Below are 25888 nucleotides of genomic sequence, written 5' to 3' on the forward strand. Positions count from 1 at the left end.
ATAACCAGTGGAACGAGCATCAGAGCGAAGATTTTGTGGGTAATATTTGATTCATAGGAAATGTCTGAGATGGACAATACGAAGTTCAAAGATGTTAATGGAAAGCGGCAGAATTTGAAATGTGTCAGTTACTTTCTGTGATCACTGTCTGCCGTGTGTTTGCCGTGTGATTCTTCGTCAGAGCTTATTTCTGATGTTATATGTCTGACTTTTCCAACTCTAGTGCAAGTTCATGCAGCTGGAAGATTAATCTTGCTTCGCCCTTCACAGATGCTGTGAGGTGTGTTTGCATTCAATGAAGAATTATAGAAAGTTATTCAGTTCTTGGGTGGAAATCAAACTCGAACCACCGTACTGAATCCTGACCACGAAACTTCCAGTGAAGCTGATTTAAGAGATTTGCAATTAGTTGATCATCATCGCTTTAGTCATTGCTTCATTTCAGGCCACTTTCGCCTGAGACACATGCACTCAATCATGATATCAATTTATGATTCCGGTAAAACGCACCTCTTTCCTTGTGTTCAGATCCAATTATCCCCATAAACGGAGCAAATTCAAAATGTTCTACTTAGTTATCGACTGTTATAAACCCCGGGCCCAATGCGGTGAAAACACTGATTCGGCACCAATAGATCACCCGGACTCCACCATCACCAGCTCAATGTTGCACTTGTCCATCATTCCTTGTGTCAGTGAGTCCATCCTCTCTTGCTCTCTAACACATAGCTTCCGTTTTGTTCCCATACAGAGCAATTCCCGACTTAAATGCTGCAATAACTCAACAGTTCAATTAAAGTTTCGTGAGAAACGAGAATAATTCTGAAATATGAATCAGTGAGCAATAACAAGCATTTGGAAATGTTTCTACGCGGTCTTGAACCAGGAACGTTTCGCGTGTGAAATGAACGTGATAACCACTACACTGCAGAGACACAGCAGTCCTTGCAGCTGAAGCAGGTTTACTGGAGAAGCAACAAAACTGCTTCCACAATCCCGTTAGTTTCTCATTTTACATTGCCCCTTCTGGTTCCTCTCATCAAAATGAATGATAATACATTCCACTGCGAAACATTTTGGCGATCACGTGTTTGACCAACTTTATTCTTAACGTTTAAAGCAAATTAAGTGAGTATCTGACGGTGGGGGAATTTGAACCCAGTCCTCCACAAATAGCGCTATCCTCAATTTAGTGTCCTCGAATTCTCATCAGTGACACCATCAGAAGTGATTGCTACCAGAGCTGTTATTGGCAGTGAACAGAACCAATGAGGTGGGATTGGATCACATGTCCCGTTGAGTCTCCTCCGCCACTGAAGATCAAGACGTGTGCCCAGCTCAACAACCACCTCATCTCAGGAATCAATTCAATGAAGCTTGGTTCCACCCAGACATGGAGAGAATATAATGAATAAAAAAGAACAAAAGAGGGGAATTGGATGGAGAGACTGAGCGAGGGAATAACCGACGCAGATCTACAAAGAGAAAGAAAGAGACAGAGTCGGGAAGACACTGAACGGAAAAAATGCCAATTCCATTTGATTTGAATTAAAGAAAAAGAAAGTTGAAAGCATTGAAAACAGCAAATGCTATGGTCATAAAAATATATTCTGGCAATGGTGCTGAAGAATTCAGATTCAGATCTTACCGCAATCCGAGCTAAGCTGTTCCTACGCTACAACACTGCCATCTAACCGCCAATGCTACAATTTGCCCAAGATTGCCCGGTTTACAAATATCAGGTCAAATCCAACGCCGCAAATTACCATCAGTCTACTCCTGATCATCTGTAACGTGACGGAAGGGGCAATAAACAATGATATCAGGAGGAACTCCAATTCAAACTGGAGGAACATCGCCCGATCTCCCGATTCGGCACTGACTGCGTTCCAGACTTAACACTGAATTCAACAACTTCAGAGCATCTCCTTTCCTCCATCCTCACCCAATTTCCATTTATTTTGTTTTATTTCGTTTGATCTTATTTATTTATTTTTATTGTTTTATATCTTCTTTTATATATATATTTATTTTTTTAATTTCCATGTATTGCATTGTTTATTTAAAATCTCACTTTCCATTTTGTTGCTCCCTCTCCCTCCACCCCACTCGGGCCGTCTCTTACATTTCCTTTGTTCTGCCGTTTACACATTCTGGTCTCTTAATGGGCGGCCAGCAGCACCCTTCTCAGCCATGATCACCACCATTAAAATTCTCTTTTTCTTAATTTATATGCAGCACCTTTGTCACCCACCCCACACCCATATCCCTCACCATTACAGTATAAATCTCGTCCAAATTTCTTTGTCTTCAGCTCTGACGATGGGTCATCCAGATTTTGAACGTTAGCTCTATTCTCCCTTCACAGGTGCTTTCAGACCTGTTGAGATTTTCCAGCGTTTTCTGTTCTTGTTTCAGGTTCCAGCATCCACAGTAAATGTGTTTATTCAATAGACACTTGTCAGACAGACTTGTCCAGACTTGTCCCTGGTATACAAAAAAATGCTAAAATGGAAACAAAGCGCCAAGTCAGCATGGGTAGGGTAGATTAAAACGCTCGCAGGCAGTTTCCGTGGTGATCTCGTGGTTAGGATTTGGCGCTTTCACCGCAGCGGTTCGATTCCTGGTCAGGGAATCAAGCTTTATTGTTTTCTTGCAGCACATGATTTAAGTGGAGTTGAAATTACTTCCTGATCGAAAACAGGAGTGATATTGGTGCCAGTTTCAACAGTACAGAGAAAAATACGTCCCATTCCACAAACCCGTCAATTACCCACAACAATTTATATTTGCATGGCCTCTTTTGGTTCCTCCAGTCAAAATGAATAATGAGATATTCTCGTAGAATCCCTATTGTACAGAAGGAGGTCGGTCGGCCCATCGAGTGCGCACCGACAACAATCCCATCCACGCCCTATTCCCGGAAACCCACATGTTTACCCTGATAATCCCGCTGACAGGCGGGTCAATTTAGCATGGCCAAGCAACCGAACTCACACATGTTTGGAAAGGAAACCGGAGCACACGGAGGAAACCCACGCAGACACGGGGAGAACGTGCATACTCCGCACAGAGTGACCCGAGAAATTTAACCTGAGCCACTGGCGCTGTGAGGCATCATTGCTAACCACTGTGAAACCATGCCGTCCTATTCTACTGCATTTAATTTTACTGCAGTGTTAGTACCAACCTGTGATAAACCATTTTGTGGTAATTCTGCTGATCAACATTAACTTATCAGCGTTAATGGACGGTGGTTTCCAGCCCCAAGTTGGGGGCCACTGTTTGTATAGAAGGAGGTTTGTACAGAAGAAGCAACTTTGCTGCTTTTCTGGGTGAACTCCAGCTCTCCATTCCTCCGGCAGCGTCACCGTTCAAACTGAGTCTTTCTCCATCCCACGCTGTTAATCTCAAAGCTCCTGCCTTCTGAGTGAAAACTGCCTCCACTTCACTGGAGGTCGGAGAGTTACAATTAGAGGTCTTCTTGTCACTGAGTCCGAGATTTGGACCCAGACCTGCGAGGTATTTGTGTCAGTGGAAAGAACAAAACCTACTCCATCAACAGCCAGATCTTAGCCCACATCACCATCGATATCGTCAGCGCTTTGTATCCTATTTCTCTCTCTTTTTTTGTTCTTGGCATGTGACATTTCCAATTCAGACACAAAAGAGGAAATCTACCTACCACTGATTCCCACAGAACTGGTACAAACCTGGAAGGAACGCAGGATTTTTACGCAGCAATAAACCTACTTTCCCTGACCGGGAATCAAACCCGGGCCGCGGTGGTGAGAGCACCGAATCCTAACCACTAGACCACCAGGGAAGCTGGCCCAAGCTCTTTAAAAGATTGATTTATCCATGAGCCTGTTGCCTTTTATTTTTATTTCAGACTTTTTATTCACCAAAAACAAGTTTCTCCTTTAAATTGTCATGTTTAGATCGAACCCAAGGTACTGTTTAGCCAATGAAAACAACGAATCCTGTTAGATGCAACATGAAATCGACCGTGAGGTGAAATAGTCCCGCAAGCTGGTCATGTGGCACTTCCAATTTCCAAAACCCACCAAACTGATCGCTGTGGCTTCTGTCGGGGGGGGGGGGGGGGGGAGCTCCGCACTGCACATGCGCAGCTTCCCCTCTCCCTTGGACATGCGCAGCCCCAGGCCTTGGGGGAGTGGACAGATTCAATCTACCTCCTGTCCTCAGCATTCCTCCTGTGGGATAGTAACTGTTGGACTGCTTTTGTTAAACTCGTTCTGTGATTTTAAAGGGTTCAGTAGTGCAATCGACACAGTTAAACAGTCCTTAAAAGAGGCCAGCATCTGTGAGTAAAACACTTTCTTTTCTCCCCCTTTCAGGTGAGGAATTCCCACTCACCTGAAGAAGGAGCTTATGGCTCCGAAAGCTTGTGGCTTTGCTACCAAATAAACCTGTTGGACTTTAACCTGGTGTTGTTAAACTACCCAGGACAGGAAGCAGTGAGCATGGATCTGTCAATCAGCCTCAATCAGCACCTTCAGGAGAATTGGGAGGGTGAATATTAGATACAGCAGAGTGAGAATGGAGGGAGAGTGTGTGGGATGGAGATTTACAGCTTTTGGGGAATGAGAGAGGAAAGAATGTTCCATAGAAACTAGAATTGTCTGTTCTGAACTTCTATCCTGTGCTGACATTGTTGAATTTTTCAAACTCGTTTACAGGATATGAGAAGGTGAGGATTAACAGACCAAAATCTTGAAACAAACATCACACCAGCATCTGACACCCTCACTCAATTCATCAAACCTGAATATTATCAGCCTTTGAATCTAGAAGGAGAAATGTTTCTCCCTTCTGTCTGCGAAAACAGGTCTTTAATATCAATGTGACTGGAAAAGCACCAAGGCACAGATACACCCGAGTGAGAGTGTTCCAGTGCACTGAGTGTGGAAAGAGCTTTAACCAGTTACACAGCCTGAAAATACATCACAGCATTCACAGCGGGGAGAGACTGTACCCGTGTTCTGTGTGAGATTTAACTGATTGTTTAACCTGGAGAGTGACAAGGACACCCGCACCATGGAGAAACCGTGGAAATGTGGGGACTGTGGGAAGAGATACAGACCCCCCTGTGACCTGGAAATCCATCGAGGAGAGGCCATTTACCTGCTCTGAGTGTGAGAAGTGATACATTCAGTTATCCCACCTGCTCAGACACAAAGTCACTCACAGCAATGAGAGACCCTTTAAATGTTCTGACTGTGGAAGCGGCTTCAAACATGCTGCGGATCTGAGAGAGCACGAGCGCATTCACACTGAGGAGAGACCGTTCAGCTGCTCTCACTGCACAAAGACATTCAGAACATCATCCAACCTGCGGCAACACCAGCGAGTTCACACCGGGGAGAGACCGTTCACCTGCTCTGTGTGTGGGAAGGGATTCACTCAGTCATCCAGCCTGCTGAAACACAAAGTCACTCACACCCAGGAGAGACCCTTTAAATGCTCTGACTGTGGGAGAGGCTTCAAAAGCTCAGGTGAACTGATGTCCCACAAACGCTTTCACACTGCAGAGGGACTGTTCACCTGCTCTGTGTGTGGGAAGGGATTCAATCGGTCATCCCACCTGCAGACACACCAGCGAGTTCATACTGGGGAGAGACCATTCACCTGCTGTGTGTGTGGAAAGGGATTCACTCAGTCATCCCACCTACAGAATCACAAAGTCACTCACAGCAATGAGAGACCCTTTAAATGCTCTGACTGTGGGAGCAGCTTCAAAAGTGCTGCGGATCTGAATATCCACCAGCGCATTCACACTGAGGAGAGACCGTTCAGCTGCTCTCACTGCACAAAGAGGTTCAAAACCTCATCCAATCTGCGGGTACACCAGCGAGTTCACACTGGGAAGAGGCCATTCACTTGCTCTGTGTGTGGGAAGGGATTCACTCAGTCATCTGGTCTGACAACACACAAAGTCACTCACAGCAATGAGAGACCTTTTAAATGCTCTGACTGTGGGCGTGGCTTCAAAAGTGCTGCGGATCTGATGATTCACCAGCGCACTCACAGTGAGGAGAGACCGTTCAGCTGCTCTCACTGCACAAAGAGATTTAAAAGTTTATCCAATCTGCGGAAACACCAGCGAGTTCACACTGAGGAGAAACCATTCCCCTGCTAATCCCTCTAACCTACGCATCCCAGGACACTAAGGGCAATTTTAGCATGGCCAATCAACCTAACCTGCACATCTTTGGACTGTGGGAGGAAACCGGAGCAAACCCACGCAGACACGAGGAGAATGTGCAAACTCCACACAGACAGTGACCCAAACCAGGAATCGAACCCAGGTCCCTGGAGCTGTGAAGCAACAGTGCTAACCACTGTGCTACCGTGCCACCCCGTGAAGCTTCTTGTAGTTTAATTTCCTTCGACACACACAGATTAGTGTGGGTTTGATTATCAGTTTCTGTCATGGTGTTGTTGTGATGTATTTTCTGTTACTTTTTTTCTTATGAAAATAAAATAAAAATGGTATTTTGTAATGTGTATGTTGCTTCCTGAGCTTTAGCACACCTGTCACCTTTCTGCGTAGATTTTCTATGTTCTGTAATAATTGTATTAGTTTAAGTTTGTGTAGCTCTTGTACTTTTAGTTATTTGTCTTTCAGTAACTTGCTTCAGGCGTCAGCAGTCACTGAGAAATGAAACATCACACCTCAGATGTAGCAGTGAGGTCGATGAGCCTGAGGAACATCAATCATCAGGAAGTGACACCACACGTCCTTTTATTACAAGGAAGCAGACACACAAATTATCTTGTGTGTAGGGGAAGGGGGAACAGTGGGAGGGGGCGGGGCTCCCAGGTCCGCGCGCCTGAACCCGGAGACGTCACCGCAGAGCAGAGTGATTGCTATTGGCCGATTCAGGCAGGGCTCCATTGTGCCGTCACAATGACTCAGAGGGGCGTTCACAGCACACAGTGTCCCATTGGCAGCAATATCACTGGTTACAGAAGCAAAACACTGCGGATTGGACACCAGCTCAGCGCGGCTGGCGGTCAAAGCACCGCCCACCCGCATGTGTGCTCGGGTTCCGCCCCCTCATTGTCTACATGCAGCAGATTGACCAATGGCAACGCGTGGAGGACCGGATGGGCGCTGGTCCTCCAGCCAATCAGAGTCCGGGCTTTGTAACAATGACCGCGTGGAGCTCCCTGTGGACCTGAATGTGGGGGGTTCGATCAGTAAGTTTGCTGATGGTCCAAAAATTGGTGATGTGGTAAATAGCGAGGAGGAAAACCTTAGATTACAGGATGATGTGGACGAGCTGGTTAGATGGACAGAACAGTGGCAAATGTAATTTAACCCCCTAAAGTCCGTGGTGAGGCATTTTGGGAGGACTAACAAGGCAAGGGAATAGACAATGAACAATAGGACGCCAGGAAGTGCAGAAGACCAGAGGGACCTTGGGGTGCATGTCCATCAGAGCCTGAAGACAGCAGGACAAATTGATAAAGTGGTTAAGAAGGATATGGGATTCTTGCCTTTTTTAACCGAGGCATAGAATATTAGAGCAAACAAGTTATGATTGAGCTGTATAAAAAGCTAGAGTACTGTCTGCAATTCGGGTCGCCACATTTTACCAAGGATGTGATTGCGCTAGAGAAGGTGCAGAGCAGATTCACCAGGATGCTGCCTGGGCTGGAAAGTTTCAGCCATGAAGAGAGGCTGGTGAGGCTGGAATTGTTCTCCCTAATTCAGAGAAGGCTGAGGGGGCCCTGATTGGGATGTATAAAAATATGAACCCTTAGTTCAAGTAACTTTAGTAGCTGGGTCAACATCCAGATTTAAGGTGAGGGGAAGGAGATTTAGAGGGGATTTGAGGGAAAAGATTTTCACCCAGAGGGTTATGGAATCAGGAACTCACTGCCTGAAAGGGTGGTAGAGGTGGGAACGCTCAACATTAAGAAGCATTTAGATGAGCACTTGAAATGCCATCGCTTACAAGGCTACTACTGACCAAATGGTGGAAGGTGGGATTAGAACAGATCGATGCTTGAGAGCTGGCACAAATTCGATGGGCCAAAGGGCCTCTTGCTGTGCTTTAAAACTCTGAGGACAGAAATATGACCAGTGTTGTTATGTGATAAATATCGGATGGTTCTGCAATAAAGTACATTTATTATTATTTCTAGTCTTGTAATATAGTACTGTAGCTATGTCATATATTTCCAGTCAGAGTCATTACAGCACAGGAGGAGTTCATTGGACAACTCCAGTTCCTGCCGAGCAATTCTGTCAGTCTGGAGTGGGTCCCATTCTGTAACCCTGCAGCACCCATCCAATCACATTCAAAATTACTGACCATCTCTGCTTGACTCCCCTCATAGGCAGCAAGGTCAAGAACATGACCAATCACAACCCCCTGTATCTTAACCAATTTACAGATTTAGGGGAATGAGTGGGGAAAGAATGTTCCTTAGAAACTAGAATTTTCGTTCTGAATTTTGATTCTGTATTGATGGTGATTTCTGCTGCAACTCCTTTACAGGATATCAGAAGGTTAAGATCCATAGACGGAAATCCCAAACCAAACATCACATCAAGATCTGACAGTCGCTCAATTCATCTGGACCTCAACATCATCGACCTTTGAATCTGGAAGGAGAAATATTTCTGTTTTTTCTGCTTCAGAATGTTTAAACATCAGTGTGACTGGAAAGCACCAAGACACACACACACCAGAGTGAGAGTGTTCCAGTGCACTGAGTGTGGAAAGAGCTTTAACCAGTTACACAGCCTGAAAATACATCGCAGCATTCACAGCGGGGAGAGACTGTACCCGTGTTCTGTGTGAGATTTAACTGATTGTTTAACCTGGAGAGTCGCAAGGACACCCGCACCATGGGGAAACCGTGGAAATGTGGAGACTGTGGGAAGGGATTCAGTTTCCCATCTCAGCTGGAAACACATCGACACAATCACACTGGGGAGCGGCCATTCACCTGCCCTGTGTGTGGGAAGGGATTCACTCGGTCATCCAATCTGCTGAGTCACAATCTCACTCATACCAATGAGAGACCCTTTAAATGCTCTGACTGTGGGACTGGTTTCAAAAGGTCTCAGGATCTGGTGTCCCACCAGCGCATTCACACCGGGGAGAGACCGTTCAGCTGCTCTCACTGCCCAAAGAGGTTTAGAAGGTCATCCCACCTGCTGTCACACCAGCGCATTCACACTGAGGGGGGACTGTTTAGCTGCTCTCACTGCACAAAGCAGTTTCAAACATCATCCAACCTGCGGAAACACCAGCAAGTTCACACCGAGGAGTGGCCGTTCACCTGCTCTGTGTGTGGGAAGAGATTCACTCTGTCATCCAATCTGCTGAGACACCAGCAAGTTCACACTGGGGAGAGACCGTTCACCTGCTCCGAGTGTGGGAGCAGATTCACCCAGTTATCCAGCCTGCAGAGACACAACGTCATTCACAACAGCGAGAGACCCTTTAAATGCTCTGACTGTGGGAGCGGATTCAAAAGGTCTCAGGATCTGATGGATCACCAGCGCACTCACACTGTGGAGAGACCGTTCAGCTGCTCTCACTGCTCAAAGACATTTAGAAGATCATCCCACCTGCGGAATCACCAACGAGTTCACACGAGGGAGCGGCCATTCCCCTGCTCAGTGTGTGGGAGGGGATTCACTCAGTCATCCAGCCTGCAGAGACACAAAGTCACTCACAGCAATGAGCGACCCTTTAAATGCTCTGACTGCGGGAAAGATTTCAAAAGCTCTCACCAACTGTTGGTCCACCAGCGCATTCACACTGAGGAGAGACCATTCAGCTGCTCTCACTGCACAAAGAGGTTTACAACACCATCCTACCTGTGGGAACACCAGCGAGTTCACACCAATGAGCGACCCTTTAAATGCTCTGACTGTGGGAGTGGCTTCAAAAGGTCTCCGGATCTGGTGTCCCACCAGCGCATTCACACTGAGGAGAGACCGTTCAGCTGCTCTCACTGCCCAAAGAGCTTCAGAACTTCATCCAACCTGCGGAAACATGAGCGAGTTCACACCGGAGCGAAACCGTTCACATGCTCTCTGTGTGGGAAGGGATTCAGTGATTCATGCAACCTGCGAGAACACCAGCGAGTTCACACCGGGGAGAGGCCATTCACCCGCTCTCAGTGTGGGAAAGGATTTAGTGATTCATCCCTCCTGCGGAGACACCAGCGAATTCACAAGTGATTACTGGTGTTGGATTCTGCTGTTATTGCTGCTGTTAATCACATCCAGGACTGAACAGTGTTCATTCTGACAGTTGGTGAAGTGGGAGGGTTGGAGGGTTTTTTTCTGCTGGACTGGCCGGTCTCACAACTTTGCTTCCAATGGGCTGATGCTCTTTGAGCCTGGGAGAGCACATTTCCACTGAAATGATCCACAAAAACTGATGAAGGACATTTTTTTATCCTGGATAGTAAAGAGTGCTTTTCCTACGACTAAGGTAGATTTAAAATAAATACAGAAAGAACTGAAAAAACGCAGCAGGTCTGGCAGCATCTGTGGAGAGAGAAACAGAGTTAATGTTTCACGTCCAATGTAACTCTACTTCAGAACTAAAGAGAGGGAGAAATGTAATGGGTTTGATGCTGGTGAGAAAGGGGGGAGGGGCAGGGAGAACAAAAGGGAAAGTCAGGGATTGGTTAGAGGGCGGGTGAGATTAAATGACAAAAATGTCCCGGAACAAAAGGCAAAGGGAGAGGTAATGGTTGTTGGAAAGAAACAATAAGAAGATTTAACAACAGCAGGTTAAAGTCCAACAGGAACCTGGTGTTGTTAAAACTCTTCATGTGTTTACCCCAGTCCAACGCCGGCATCTCCACATCGTAAAGAAACAAAGCATTGGCCCAGAGTAAGTGTTAATGGTAGAATAAAGGACAGCTCTGTCTGGAAGCAAAAAAACATGAAAACAAGATGCAGACTGGCACTCGGCAAATAAAAAACAAATCAAAATGTAGGAGAGAGTTCAGGGTGTGAAGTTGTTGAACTCAATGTTGAGTCCAGAAGGCTGTAAAGTGCCTCATCGGAAGATGAGGGGCTGTTTGTCCAGCTTGTGTTGGGCTTCTCTGGAACATTGCAGCAGGCCGAGGACAGAAATGTGAGTGTGAGAGCAAGGTGGTGAATTCTAATGGCAAGCAAGCGGAAGGTCAGGGTCATGCTTGTGGACTGAGCGGAGGTGTTCCACAAAGAGGACAGGGAACAGGCTGCAGGTGAATTAAAGAGAAACAATTTGTGTCCAGAACATTGTGAACATCCTTTTACTCTGGTTGTCTTTGATCCTCAAGTCACTTTCTGTTTGTTTTAACCATGTTCTGTTTCATTAATAAACTTTTATCAGTAAAAATTTGATTTTGCTGGACTTTTTCTGACTATATTGATGCACTTTCGGGAAAGCAGGTGAGAGGGGTTGGCAGGCTCTTTAACAGAAAGTGACTCCCTCTAAGGTAATTGGCAAAGGAGCCAGAGGGGGAGATGAGATTTTATTTTATTGTTTGACACAGCGAGTTGTTCTGATCTGCCTGAAAGCAGATTCAATAGAATCTTTCCAACGGGTAAAGACTTGAATGGGAAGAATTTGCAGGGCTGTGGGGAAAGAACAGAGCAGTTGGATGAATCAGAGAGTCCTTTCAAAGAGATAGCAGGGGCACGATGGGCTGAATGGACTCCTCCTGCAGCCTGTCATTCTCAGCCTCCTGCTTCTGTGCAGGTTAAAAGGGACAGATTTCAGTGCAGCCTCTTCCCTGTATATGTATTTAAAGATGTGGAGATGCCGGCGTTGGACTGGGGTAAACACAGTAAGAAGTTTAACAACACCAGGTTAAAGTCCAACAGGTTTATTTGGTAGCAAAAGCCACACAAGCTTTCGAGGCTCTGAGCCCCTTCTTCAGGTGAGTGGGAATTCTGTTCACAAACAGAACTTATAAGACACAGACTCAATTTACATGAATAATGGTTGGAATGCGAATACTTACAACTAATCCAGTCTTTAAGAAACAAAACAATGGGAGTGGGGAGAGCATCAAGACATCTTTTTAGCCTGTCTTGATGCTCTCCCCACTCCCATTGTTTTGTTTCTTAAAGACTGGATTAGTTGTAAGTATTCGCATTCCAACCATTATTCATGTAAATTGAGTGTGTCTTATAAGTTCTGTTTGTGAACAGAATTCCCACTCACCTGAAGAAGGGGCTCAGAGCCTCGAAAGCTTGTGTGGCTTTTGCTACCAAATAAACCTGTTGGACTTTAACCTGGTGTTGTTAAACTTCTTACTATGTATTTAAAGAGACAGGTTTCTCTTTCGCTCTGAGAGACAGATATAACAATTGGTTGGAGGCCCATTTCCCACTCAGTCCTCCAGCACCTCCCAGTCTCTCTATTAGTGCGATCCCCATGGCAGTTTCCCAACTGGGGCGCAGGCCTCGTTATTCTCAGCTAAATTCAGCCCTCAGCTCCGTCGCCTGGCTCTCATTGACACGAGCAATAGAGAGACAGAAAGGTGCCCCAGGCTCAAATGGGATGTCGAAACTTGGGGCTTTAAATGAATTATTAAGATCTCTGTAATGATCAATAATTTAAAGAAATGAATTTAAACCCATTGAGTAAATGAAAGAATCACACGACAAAACTTCAAGTTTTATGACTTTTACTCCGACAAACTGGAAGCAACAATGAGTAAACACGTTTTGTAGAAACAGCTCTTAAGCTGTAAAGTTGAACTTTGCCCTTTTACTCTCAACACACTCAAATATCCCACTCAATGGTTATGTTTTACTCTGCCTTGGAATGTTGACACTCAATTCTCCAAGAATGTGTCCGGCAAGGTGACTTTTCACTCCCCAAAAGTGTATTTCCATTGTTTTCCTTTTCCAGTCTGGCAACCTTTAATCCCAGAACTGAATTTCACAGTGATGGTTTTAACACAAGCAAGGTGAATCTTCCAGCCTTACTTCGCAATTCTCAGGAAATTGCGACCAACATTCGACATCAGAGCAGAAGTCGGCCATTTGGCCCTTTGAGTTTGCTCCACCATTGATTGAGATCATGGCTGATCTGTTTGTGTTGCATTCCACACTGTCATTCTACAGCCGATACTTTAGATTCCCTTACCAACAAGAATTGGTATAAAGGCAAAATTCTGCTGCTGCTGGAATCTGAAATATAAACAGAAAATGCTGGACAATCTCAGCAAGTCTGACAGCATCTGCAGAGAGAGAATAGAGACAACATTTTGAGTCAGGATGATTCTTTGTCAGAGGTGAATACAAGGAAAATCGGACAAAATTTATCCTGTGAGGGTCAAGAATTGGGAAGCAATTATTAAACCTCCTCTGAACCACTTTCAATGCGTTTGTATCATTTCTTAAATAGGAGACAAAGCTGCACCCAGTGTTCAAGATGCAGTCTCAGCAACACCCTGTATAACTGAAGTACAACATCTTTACTTCTTTGTTCAATTTCTCTCATAATAAAGGATTGCATTCCATTTGTAAGAAGTTTAATCTGTTTGTATCGAGATTTATGGGGTTCTCTTGTTTACAATAACCTCCCTAATCATAAATCACGCCAGGTTCCAGTGTCTTAACCATGTGGCAAGAAAGAACACTTTAAATGGTGAATTCAGAAAGTTAATTAACCATTAAAAATGTAACAAGTCAGAAAGATAAAAAACAGAGTGTCGATTAACAGTTAATATAGAAAGTTTAACATTAACAATTGAACAGGCTTCTCTCCATCCCTCTCAGACCAGGACATGAAGTGACCGCTCCAAAAACATGGATAACTTGTAAAACCAACAGCTCTCAACACCTCTCAACACCTCTCTGTAAACATATCTCCCTCCACCTCTCTCTACCAAATTGGCTTCTCAAGACCACTTCTTTATACTTTAAAAATGTCGAAAGCCCATCTTAGCCAATTCCCATAAATCTTCAATTATAAACTAAAATAGACATGAGTTTTCAGATGATTTGAAAAGAAATGAACTGTCTGCTGAAAGGGTTAACTTTTCTACAGAACCTAAAGGGATGGGGAGTGAGCAGAAAAAAATTGGCACACAATAATACCACTTTACACAAGTATAAAAATCAAAACAAACTCGATTGTAAACTTCATCTCTTAATTTTTTTGTTATATTCCACAACCTAATTATTTTTATTTGATCAGTTTTTGTTAGGGATGGGTAACTTCAGTTCTTTATAAACTGCTTCACTCATTTTGTTTATTCTACATGGGCTCAGAAAATCAGAACCCAGACTTTATCATCCTTATCCTTTTTCTCCCTTTGCCACCACTCCCTCTGTTTTGCGGGAGGGTCGTGGGGTTTCCAATCAGAACTAATAATTTTATCATAAAAGTTAAATACTGCGGATGCTGGAATCTGAAACAACAACAGAAAATACTGGAAAAGCTCAGCAGGTCTGGCAGCATCTGTGGAGATAGAATGGAGCCAATGTTTCAGGTATGGATGACCCTTCATAAGAGCTGTTATGAAATGTCTTCCAGACTCAAAATGTTGGCTCTATTCTAATAATTTTATCGATAAGTTTCTTGTTCTTCGTTTCCAAATAGCAGGTAAGAGATCTGTCCAGTCCTCACTCGAGCTCTGACTTTTTCACTGGCCATGCTTGGGTCGGATTATAACCATTAGAATCTACTCTCAGAGGTCTGCTTTTCAGTCCAGTGCTATTTGGAGTATACCGTTACTTCACCGACTAACGGGTCACATGTCCCTCACAGTTCTTATCACAAATTTGGGGTAAAATAAATTAAACAATGCCTGAGAACGCTTTTTAACTTCTTAACCAACTATCTGCCACTGTTTGTTGATTGGTCAGACCTCCTCTTCACAGATTTGGGTATCTCAGCCGCTGAACATCAGCCGGTCCTGGAATAAGTTTAATTCTAACTCATTCTGAGTAAATATTCTCACCAGGTCCTCTGTCGGGGCCCTGCTAAGCAGCTTTAATGGTTCATGATTGCAGAAACTGAGCAGTCACAGGAATGTGGTCAAGATAGTCCAGTCCCATAATGCCTCACATTCAATCTGCTGTCCTTCAATTATAACAGAATATGTGGCTGTCTGTAGCTGCCTCGGCCATGGTCAACCCCAACACTGCCTTCCTGAACTGTTATAATGCCTGAGGTGTAGGTACACCCACAGTGCTGTTAGGGAGGGATTTCCAGCTACACATTCCAAACTTTCACTGGACTGTAGATGGATACCAGATTGACATATTCCATTCTACCACTCCCAAGGTGAGTTATTCCAATTCCTTTATTGTCCAGGACAATATATTCACAATATTTTTAAAACAGGAATTAAACATTCCCATTTGGTTTCAGGTACTAACATATTCTGTTAGTTTGTTCTTTATTGTCAATGTCAGGCTGGGGTTTTTTCCCTTGGAGCAAAGGAGGTTGAGGTGAGATTTGATAGAGGTGGACAAGATTCTGACAGGTTTAGATAAGGTGGACAAAGAAAAGCTGTTCCCATTAGCTGATGGGACAAGTACGAGGGGGACACAGATTAAAAGTTTCAGGTCAGAGATGTAGGGAGGGATGTGAGGAAGAATATTTTGATGCAGCGAATGGTAATGACCTGGAACTCACTGCCTACGAGGGAGGAGGAAGTGGAGACAATAAACAATTACAAAGGAAATGAGATGGGCATCTGGGGGAGTTTCAAACAGAAATGCTGACTAAATATCTCTCAATTTCCTCACACCCGGTCACTCTGAAATTTAAAACAAGGTATTCGCAACAAGACTCAAAGAACATCAGCTCACTGGAGGTAAAGTTGTGAGACCGGCCAGTCCAGCAGAAAGAAACCCTCCGACCCTCCCCATTGACCAACTGTGAGAATGAACAAAATGCAGTCCTGGATGTAACTGAGAGCAGAAACAATAACAGCAGAATCCAACCCCTGTGAACTTGTTGGTGCCTCAGTAGCTGTGATGAAATTCCGAACACTTTTTATACACTGAGCAGGTGGACAGTTTCTCCCCAGTGTAACTTCACTGATGTCTCAACAGGTGGGATAACTGAGTGAATTCCGTCCCACACTCAGAGCAGGTGAATGGTCTCTCCCCATGTGAATTCGCTGGTGTCTCTGCAGGTTGGATAACTGACTGAAACCCTTCCCACACTGAGAGCAGGTAAATAGCCTCTCCCCAGTGTGAACTCGCTGGTGTCTCCGCAGGTGGGATGACTGAGTGAATCTCTTCCCACACTGAGAGCAGGTGAACGGCCTCTCTCCAGTGTGAATGTGCTGGTGTTTCTGCTGGGTGGATAACTGACTGAAACCCTTCCCACACTGAGAGCAGGTGAACGGCCTCTCTCCAGTGTGAATGTGCTGGTGTTTCTGCTGGGTGGATAAGTGACTGAAACCCTTCCCACACTGAGAGCAGGTAAATGGCCTCTCCCCAGTGTGAACTCGCTGGTGTGTCCGCAGCTCGGATGACCGAGTGAATCTCTTCCCACACTGAGAGCAGGTGAATGGCCTCTCCCCAGTGTGAACTCGCTGGTGTGTCCGCAGGTCGGATGACCGAGTGAATCCCTTCCCACACTGAGAGCAGGTGAATGGCCTCTCCCCGGTGTGAACGTGCTGATGTGTCCGCAGGTCGGATGACCGAGTGAATCTCTTCCCACAACGAGAGCAGATGAATGGCCTCTCCCCAGTGTGAATTCGCATGTGTGTCCATAGATTGGATAACTGGTTGAATCCCTTCCTACACCGAGAGCAGATAAACAGCCTCTCCCCAGTGTGAATTCGCTGGTGTCTCTGCAAAGTGGATAACACAGTGAATCCCTTTCCACACTGAGAGCAGGTGAACGGTCTCTCTCCGGTGTGAACTCGCTTGTGTGTCAGCAGGCTGGGCAACAGAGCGAATCCCTCCCCACACTGAGAGCAGATGAATGGCCTCTCCCCAGTGTGGCTGCGCCGATGAGCATCGAGCAGAGAGGGGTATCTGTATCTCTTTCCACAGTCTGCACATTTCCATGGTTTCTCCATGGTGCAGGTGTCCTTGCCTCTCCCTTGGGTGGCCAATCAGTTGAAGCCTTGTCCACACACAGAACACGGGTACCGTCTCTCCCTGCTGTGAATGGTGTGATATTTATTCAGGCTGTGTAACTGGTTAAAGCTCTTTAGTCAGTGCACTGGAACACTCTCACTGGGGTGTGGCAGTGTGTTGCTGCTTTTCCACTCACTGATGGCCGAAGTCTTTTCAAATCCAAGTGGAAGCTTTAATCTGAAGCTCGGTGGCCAACTTCCGCATTGAGACGTCACAATGGAGCGCTGCCTGAATCAGCCAATAGGAATTACTCGGCTCCGCAGTGACGTGTCGGGGTTCCATGGCGCAGGCCCGGCTCGCCGACCCGGGAGCCCCCCCTCCCCCCCCCATTGTTCCCCCTCCCCCTGCACCTCCTCCAGCCAAGGTTTCCAGGCAACCGGCTGGCGGCTCCGGCCAGAGCGAGAAGCCGCTCGGTGATCTTCCCCTCCCCCCTCTCTCTCCTGCGGCTCCAAAAAGAGATCGAGAGCGACCGCTGGCGGCAGCCGCACTGCGCCTGCTCCGGACAGCTCGGCTCAGCAGCGCTCTCTGCGCCTGCTCCGGACAGCTGGGCTCAGCGCTCTCTGCGCCTGCGTGCTGGGCTGCCAGCTGATGGAGTGGGGGAGGGGACTTTGCAAAATCTCTTCCCATCATTTTCTTCCAAGTCCCGCAGTTTGATTTGAAACAGAACAGCTTCTGTTTGTAGCTTCACCACAGACTCAAACTTCACACACAGACTCAAACTTCACACACAGACTCAAACTTCACCACAGACTCAAACTTCACACACAGACTCAAACTTCACACACAGACTCAAACTTCACCACAGACTCAAACTTCACACACAGACTCAAACTTCACACACAGACTCAAACTTCACACACAGACTCAAACTTCACACACAGACTCAAACTTCACACACAGACTCAAACTTCACCACAGACTCAAACTTCACACACAGACTCAAACTTCACACACAGACTCAAACTTCACACACAGACTCAAACTTCACACACAGACTCAAACTTCACCACAGACTCAAACTTCACACACAGACTCAAACTTCACCACAGACTCAAACTTCACACACAGACTCAAACTTCACACACAGACTCAAACTTCACACACAGACTCAAACTTCACCACAGACTCAAACTTCACACACAGACTCAAACTTCACACACAGACTCAAACTTCATCCTCTGGACAACATCTGTGAGGAAAACACTTTCTTTCTCCCCCTGGGAAATACAGAGACAGAGAAATTCTCTGGAACTGGAATTAGAGCTAAATATACTGAGGGGGTTTGTGATTTTGTGGAACCTGTTTTTATTGTCTGAGCTTTTTAAAGTGTAATTTATCTTGTCTATTCAAATACTGTTTCTTAATGCATGATCAGTGATGTTAATTTTAGATTAATTTTTAAAGTAAATTTTTAAAAAAATGAAACATTGTCTTTCAGTTTATTCCATTGTGATTTGTGGGAATTTGCTTATTATAAGGTGACCATGAGGATCGTAACAACATTAATATGTCTGGTGTTGTTATATGGTGCATATGATGTAGAGATGCCGGTGTTGGACTGGGGTGGGCACAGTAAGAAGGCTCACTACACCTGGTTAAAATCCAACGGGTTTATTTGGAATCACGAGCTTTCAGAGCGCTGCTCCTTCTCACCTGATGAAGGGGCAGCACTCTGAAAGCTTGTGATTCCAAATAAACCTGTTGGACTTTAACCTGGTGTTGTGATACTTCTTACTATATGGTGCATAATAGGTATGTTATTTATGGATTTGTATTACAGTTGATGTTGTAACTACACTGTATATTTTCCAGTCAAAGTGTCATCAGAGCACAAGATAAATCAATTCAGCAACTTGAGTCCGTGCCAAGTCTCTGTCGGGGAATCCACTCAGTGCCATTTTTCCTCGATATCCCTGTTCCCCAGTATGTTTAATTCCTTCAAGTGCCCGACCAATTTTATTTTGAAATCACTGGTCGTCTCCACTTCCACCACTCTCATCGTCAGTGAGTTCCAGAACATGATTGCTTGCTCCCTAAGTCAAGTTCTTCCGCACCCATCTGTATCTCTAATCATGTAATAGAGTTCTGAATATTGCATACATTTTTACTTCACTAAATATGCAAATTTTTGATATGCTTAGACACAAGCCTGTGTGAAGATTTCAGGAATATGTGTCCTGTACATGAAACAGTCAGCACGGATCTGTCGATTAGGATGAATCAGCACCCTCAGGACAATGTCTATTTCAGGTCCAGCAAAGTGAGAATGGAGGGAGAGTGTTTGGGATGGAGATTTACAAATTTTCAAGAATGAGAGGAAAAAATGTTCCACAGAAACTAGAATTGTCTGTTCTGAGTTTTTATCCTGTACTGACAGCAATGATTTTTGTGAATTTCTTTCACAGGTTATTAGAAGGGGAGAATTTACAGACACAAATCTCAACAAACATGACGTTAGGATCTGACAGAGTCACCCAATTATTCAGGATCTGAATACCATCGGCATTTGAAACTAGAATGGGAAATGTTTGTCTGTTCCTTCAAACTGTTTAAACATCAGCGTGACTGGAAAATCACTGAGACACATACACTCGAGTGAGAGTATTCCAGTGAACTGACTGTGGAAAGAGCTTTGACCAGTTACACAGCCTGGAAAAGATTGAAGGATTCACAGTGAGGAGAGTGGCCATGTATGTGTTATCTGTTATTATGTTTGAGATATTAAAAAGAGTCAACACAGTGTGTGAGTTTGACGCAAAGCTGATTTATTTGACTTTTAGTGAGAATATTAGCCCCTAAAGTGGTTGGGGTTTATTACCAGTGTAAACGGACCCTAATGAAGATGGTTCAATCCTGAATGTGAGTAACAGCAACATCCAATCACTGTCGTTACTTGTGAACTCACTGGAGTCTCAGCAGGTGGGATGAAGTCGTACATTCATTCCCACACTCAGAGCAGGTGAATGGTCTCTCCCCAGTGTGAATTCGTTGGTGTACAGAGAGTTGAGAAGATCGCACAAGATCGCACCAGTCCCACAGTGAGAGCACCTGAATCAGTGTGAACACGTTGATGTCGCGTCAGTTCCCCAGAACGTTTATAGCACTTCTCACAGTCTGGGCATTTAAAAGGTCTCTGGTCAGTGTGAACTCGCTGGTGTGCAGTTAGTTGAGTTGATTTGTCTGAACGCAGTCCCACAGTGAGAGCATCTGAAAGGTCTCTCGTCAGTGTGAACACGTTGATGGGACATCAGTTTCTCAGAGGTTTTGTAGCATTTCTCACAGTTTGGACATTTAAAAGGTTTCTTGTCTGTGTGAACTCGCTGGTGTGTCAGCAGGATCGATGAGGTAGTGAATCCCTTCCCACATTCAGAGCAGATAAATGGCCTCTCCCCAGTGTGAACTCGCTGGTGTTTCAGCAGGTCAGATGACTGAATGAATCCCTTCCCACACTCAGAGCAGGTGAACGGTCTCTCCCCAGAGTGAACCCGCTGGTGAACAGTGAGGTCAGACGATCGTCTGAACCCAGTCCCACAGTGAGAGCACCGGAACGGTCTCTCATCAGTGTGAACACGTTGATGGCGCATCAGCTCCCCAGAACTTTTATAGCACTTTCCACAGTCTGGACATTTGAAAGGTCTCTCCTCAGTGTGAACTCGCTGGTGACTCAGCAGGTGGGCTGAAATAGTGAATCCCTTCCCACACTCGGAGCAGGTGAATGGTCTCTCGCTGGAGTGAACTCGCTGGTGTGTGAACAGAGAGGATGACTGAGTGAATCCCTTCCCACATGTGGGGCAGGTAAATGGCCTCTCCCCAGTGTGACTGCGCCAATGCATTTCCAGCTTGGATGGGGAAATGAATCCCTTCCCACAGTCACCACATTTCCACAGTTTCTCCTCAGTGTGACTGCAATTGTGTCTCCAGAGGTCAGATGATTGTCTGAAGCCGTGTCCACACACACAACACGTGTACGGATTCTTCCCACTGTGAAATGTGCTTTTTCCTTCCATGTTCCAAATCTGATGATATCAAAGTTACGATAAATTGAGCCACTCCGTGAGCTTCCCAGCGGCAAACTCTCCACTTCTGATACCCTGTAAAACTGATTTAAAACAGGAGACACGGAGTGAGAGAGAGCCCACAGAAACACACAGGCAGCTTGTCAAACTCTCCCCTTCTAACACCCTGTAAAACTGATTTAAAACAGGAGACACGGAGTGAGAGAGAGAGAGCCCACAGAAACACACAGGCAGCTTGTCAAACTCTCCCCTTCTAACACCCTGTAAAACTGATTTAAAACAGGAGACACGGAGTGAGAGAGAGAGAGCCCACAGAAACACACAGGCAGCTTGTCAAACTCTCCCCTTCTAACACCCTGTAAAACTGATTTAAAACAGGAGACACGGAGTGAGAGAGAGAGAGCCCACAGAAACACACAGGCAGCTTGTCAAACTCTCCCCTTCTAACACCCTGTAAAACTGATTTAAAACAGGAGACACGGAGTGAGAGAGAGAGAGCCCACAGAAACACACAGGCAGCTTGTCAAACTCTCCCCTTCTAACACCCTGTAAAACTGATTTAAAACAGGAGACACGGAGTGAGAGAGAGAGAGCCCACAGAAACACACAGGCAGCTTGTCAAATTGATCTGAATGAATCTGGGAATTTGTGGGGTCGGCGCTGAGAAACATTGACCATGAAAACTGCCGGATTGTCACAAAAACCCAACTGGCCTCTCTGGGAGGAGAGAGAAAGAGGTGAAGGAGAGGGATTTTGTATTTCTACAAGACATATTAAGAGAGTAATTAGCAAAGCAAATTTGACCCCGAGCTTCATAAAGTGTGATATTGATATATAAACAGGGAAGTTATTCTGAATATTTATAAAGCTCTGGTCCCCGCTCTTCAGGAAGGATATAAAGATCCTTGAGAAGGTGCAGAGATTTACCGGAATGGTTCCAGTAAAGGAAGTTGAGGGGAGATTTGATTCAGGTACACAAGATTCTGACAGGTTTCGATCAGGTGGATAAAGAAAATCTGTTTCCATTTGCTGATCGTACAAGGACCAGGGGGACAGATTTAAGGTTTTGGGTAAAACCTTGATTGAACCATATAAGATCCTGAGGGGACTTGACAGGGTGGATGTGGAAAGGACATTTCCTCTTGTGGGAGAATTTTAAACTCGGCACCACAAAGTAAGGGGTCACCCGTCTAAATTAGAGATGAGGATTTTTTTTCTCAAAGGATTGTGAGACTTTGGAATATTCTTCCTGCAAAGGTGGTTGAGGCAGAGTCCTTGAATATCTTACAGCAGAGCTGGATAGATTCTTGATAAGCAAGGAGGTGGAAGGTTATCGGGAGTAGGCAGGAACGTGAAGTTGAGATTAAAATGAGATCAGCCACAATCTTACTGAATGGGAGAGCGGGGCCGAGTGGCCGACTGCTGCTCCTAATTTGTATGTAAACAGTTGTTTCTGTCGTGTTATCACGTTCGCTTCACACACGAAATGTGCCCGGTTCGAAATCGGGCCGAAACACTGTTGGATCTTTCTCATTAAACATGAGCAAAGTCTACATGATTGCTCAACATTTTGCGAATCTCAATGTTACATCAACTCAAATGCTCCTTTACAGTAAATGGCAGAACCCTTAAGGGTATTGATAGGCAGAGGGATCTGGGTGTACAGGCACACAGGTTACTGAAAGTGGCAATGCAGGTGGAGAAGGTAGTCAAGAAGGCAAATAGCGTGCTTGTCTTCATCGGCCAGGGCATTGAGATTAAAAATTGGCAAGTAATGTTGCAGCTTTATAGAACCTTGGTTAGGCCACACTTGGAATATAGTGTTCAATTCTGGTCGCCACACTACCAGAAGGATGTGGAGGCTTTGGAGAAGGTACAGAAAAGATTTATCAGGATGTTGCCTGGTATGGAGGGCATTAGCTATGAGGAGAGGTTGGAGAAACTTGGTTTATTCTCACTGGAACGATGGAGGTTGAGGGATGACTTGATACAAGTCTACAAGATTATGAGGGGCATGGATAGAGTGGATAATCAGAAGCTTTTTCCCAGGGTGGAAGAGTCAATTATTAGGGGTCACAGGTTTAGGTGCGAGGGGCAAGTTTTAAAGGAAATGTACGAGGCAAGTTTTTTTACACAGAGGGTGGTGGGTGCTTGGAACTCACTGCCGGGTGAGGTAGTGGAAGCAGATCTGATAGTGACTTTTAAGGGGTGTCTTGACAAATACATGAATAGGATGGGAATAGAGGGATATGGTCCCTGGAAGGGTAGGGGGTTTTAGTTCAGTCAGGCAGCAAGGTGATGCAGGCTTGGAGGGCCAAAGGGCCTGTTCCTGCACTATAATTTTCTTTGTTCTTTGTTTTGTTCTTTAGTACAGGAGATGTGAGGAAGAGTGTTTTTAGACAGTGAGGGCTAATGACCCAAAACTTGCTGCCCATGATTGGGGTGGAAATGGACATGATGAATAATTTCAAAAGGAAATTGGATAGACATTGGAGGAAAAGAAATCTGCAAAGATATGAGGATAGAGCAGGGGAATGGGACTGGATTGCTCTAGACAGATGACATGGACTCAATGGGCCAAATGGCCTCCTCTGTGCTATAATGACTTCCTGTAATCTCACCTTGTGATTTAACCTGGGGAGTTCAAATATCACTCAGGCAAATCTGTGCTACACTCCCTCCAAAGCCATTCTGTCCTTCCTAAGGTATGTTGCTCAGAACCAAGCACAGTTCTCCAGGATTTGTGAATCTCAGGGCTTTTCCAGTCACACTGAGACCTGAAATCTTCTCTCTCAGACAGAATCGACAAACCTGTTACCTTCCACATTCAGAAGCTGCTGATATCCAGGTCCTGATTTTTTCGAGTGACTCCATCAGATCACGATGTGATGTTTGATTTGTGTTTCGCGTCTGTCAATTCTCCACTTCCAGCACCCTGTAAATTTACAGAAACCATCACTGTCTGTCCAGGATAGAAATTCACAACATTCTCTACTCCATAATCGCCAACTGTGATTAAATGTATTCCTGGAGGTTTTATCACATCTTTTATGTTGCCCCCATCGTCCAACCTCATTCCACACTGCCTTCCTAGGCCAATTGGAAAGCAAAAAGACTCATCACGTTACAGGACGATTGATGGTCAACCAAACAACTTTTATCTATTGTCAATATTTTAATACCCAGTGAAGAGAAATATTCAAACGAAATTACAAAAAAGTATATTTTTTAATGTCCAGACAATTTTCCAGAGATGCAGGTTTGAATCCCACAGTTCAAAGATGTGTAGGTTAGGTGGACTAGCTATGCTAAATGTACAGGGTTACACGGATAGGGCTGGGTGATGGGCCAAATGGCTTCCTTCTGCACTGCGGGGATTCTATGATCCTATGGTATGGTGAATTTTGAATATAATTAAAATCTGGAACTAAAAGCCTACTGATGACCATGAAATCATTGTTCGTTGTTGTAAAAACCCATCTAGTTCACTAATGTCTTTGAGGGAAGGAAATCTGCTCTCCTTACCTGGTCTAGTCTATATGTGACTCGAGATCCACTGCAATGTGGTTGACTCTTAAAATGTCCTCTGAAACTTAGTTCAAGGACAAATAGAAATGGGTGATGAATGCTGGCCCAGCCAGGGACACCCACAGTGTGAATGAATTAGGAAAAATATCTGCCATCCTTACCCGTTCTAGTCTAAATATATCTCCACAGCAATGTGGTTGCCTCTTAAAATGCCCTCTGAGATGGCCTAGCAAACCACTCAATTCAAGGACAATTAGGGATGGACAATAAATACTGGTCCAGCCAGCGACTCCCACATTCCCTGGACAAATAAAAAATTCCTGGAGACTCCAGTCCAATCCGGGAGAGTTGGTAACTGGTCCAGGCTCACAGCGCATGCGCCCTGCTGCACATTGTTCCTATAAAGATGGCGGCCGGTAACCCGGGCCTGGAGCCGCTCAGCTCCGACCATGTTCTGTACCGCTTGAAACGATACCGGGAACATGTTATCTGGATTGAGGCATCCACAGGTATTTATGAAGCCTCCCAGCCCACTCCGCTGCTTCTATCCCTCCCCGGTCACCCAGCGGCTCCATTACTGAACCTCACTCCATTATTTCTTTCCGGCTCCTCGCAGCTCCAGTCGCAGCCCGGAATGCGCATGCTCTGGTCAGAGTCAGACACTGCGCATGTTCCAGTCAGTGCCAGGTACCCCGCTTGCGTAACAATTGCAGTAATGTTGGATAGGGCACAGTCTCACCCGCAGAGAATGTTGGGTAACCACCTCGCCATTCAAACGCATGTCGTTCAATAGAAAATATGATTTGCGATCTGATTATGATTGGTACCATTAGGCCAAGGTTCAAATGTGTTACATCACTTCATACAGCAACTAAGCAGCATAGGCATTGCAGCACACTTCTGTCCTGGGTGTGATTGATAACATAACAATCACCTGCATTTAAATGTGAACTCGTTGGGGTGAACAAGTGATTTGTGCCCTCATAGACAGAACAGTTAAACTATCCCTCGCCAATAAGAGGAGTATTTAAAATGCTTTGAGCTTTTAAAGTTAACTACTGAGGAAATCCCTTTGCAAATGTTAAGTGTTTGAGTGGTCTTGCTCTGGTGTAATTGTGCTGTTGTATCAGTAAATGGGATGACTGAGTGAGTCAATTTTCACATTCAGCTGGGAAATAATTTTTTGATGGTGGGATTTAATCTAAATGTTTACAGCTCCGATGAGAAT

General features: G+C 45.1%; 1 protein-coding gene and 1 non-coding gene across 2 annotated transcripts in view; both read right to left on the reverse strand.

Annotated features, from left to right (window-relative positions):
• Window positions 1-25286, reverse strand: part of LOC144483994 (uncharacterized) — a 105096-nt gene extending 79810 nt beyond the window's left edge. The window contains exons 1-4 of the mRNA XM_078202570.1: window positions 25249-25286; window positions 23951-24067; window positions 20260-21215; window positions 16173-17043 (exon numbers count right to left, since the gene is read on the reverse strand). Coding sequence (XP_078058696.1) covers window positions 16173-17043; window positions 20260-21123 — 1735 coding nt within the window. The 5' untranslated portion in view covers window positions 21124-21215; window positions 23951-24067; window positions 25249-25286. The remainder of the gene's footprint in view (window positions 1-16172; window positions 17044-20259; window positions 21216-23950; window positions 24068-25248) is intronic.
• On the reverse strand, window positions 3755-3826 carry trnae-cuc (transfer RNA glutamic acid (anticodon CUC)). The gene has a single exon. It is a non-coding gene; the product is annotated as a tRNA-Glu (tRNA).
• Window positions 25287-25888: the final 602 nt, after the last annotated feature.

Source organism: Mustelus asterias, unplaced genomic scaffold (assembly GCF_964213995.1).
Source record: "Mustelus asterias unplaced genomic scaffold, sMusAst1.hap1.1 HAP1_SCAFFOLD_85, whole genome shotgun sequence".
NCBI lineage: Eukaryota > Metazoa > Chordata > Chondrichthyes > Carcharhiniformes > Triakidae > Mustelus > Mustelus asterias.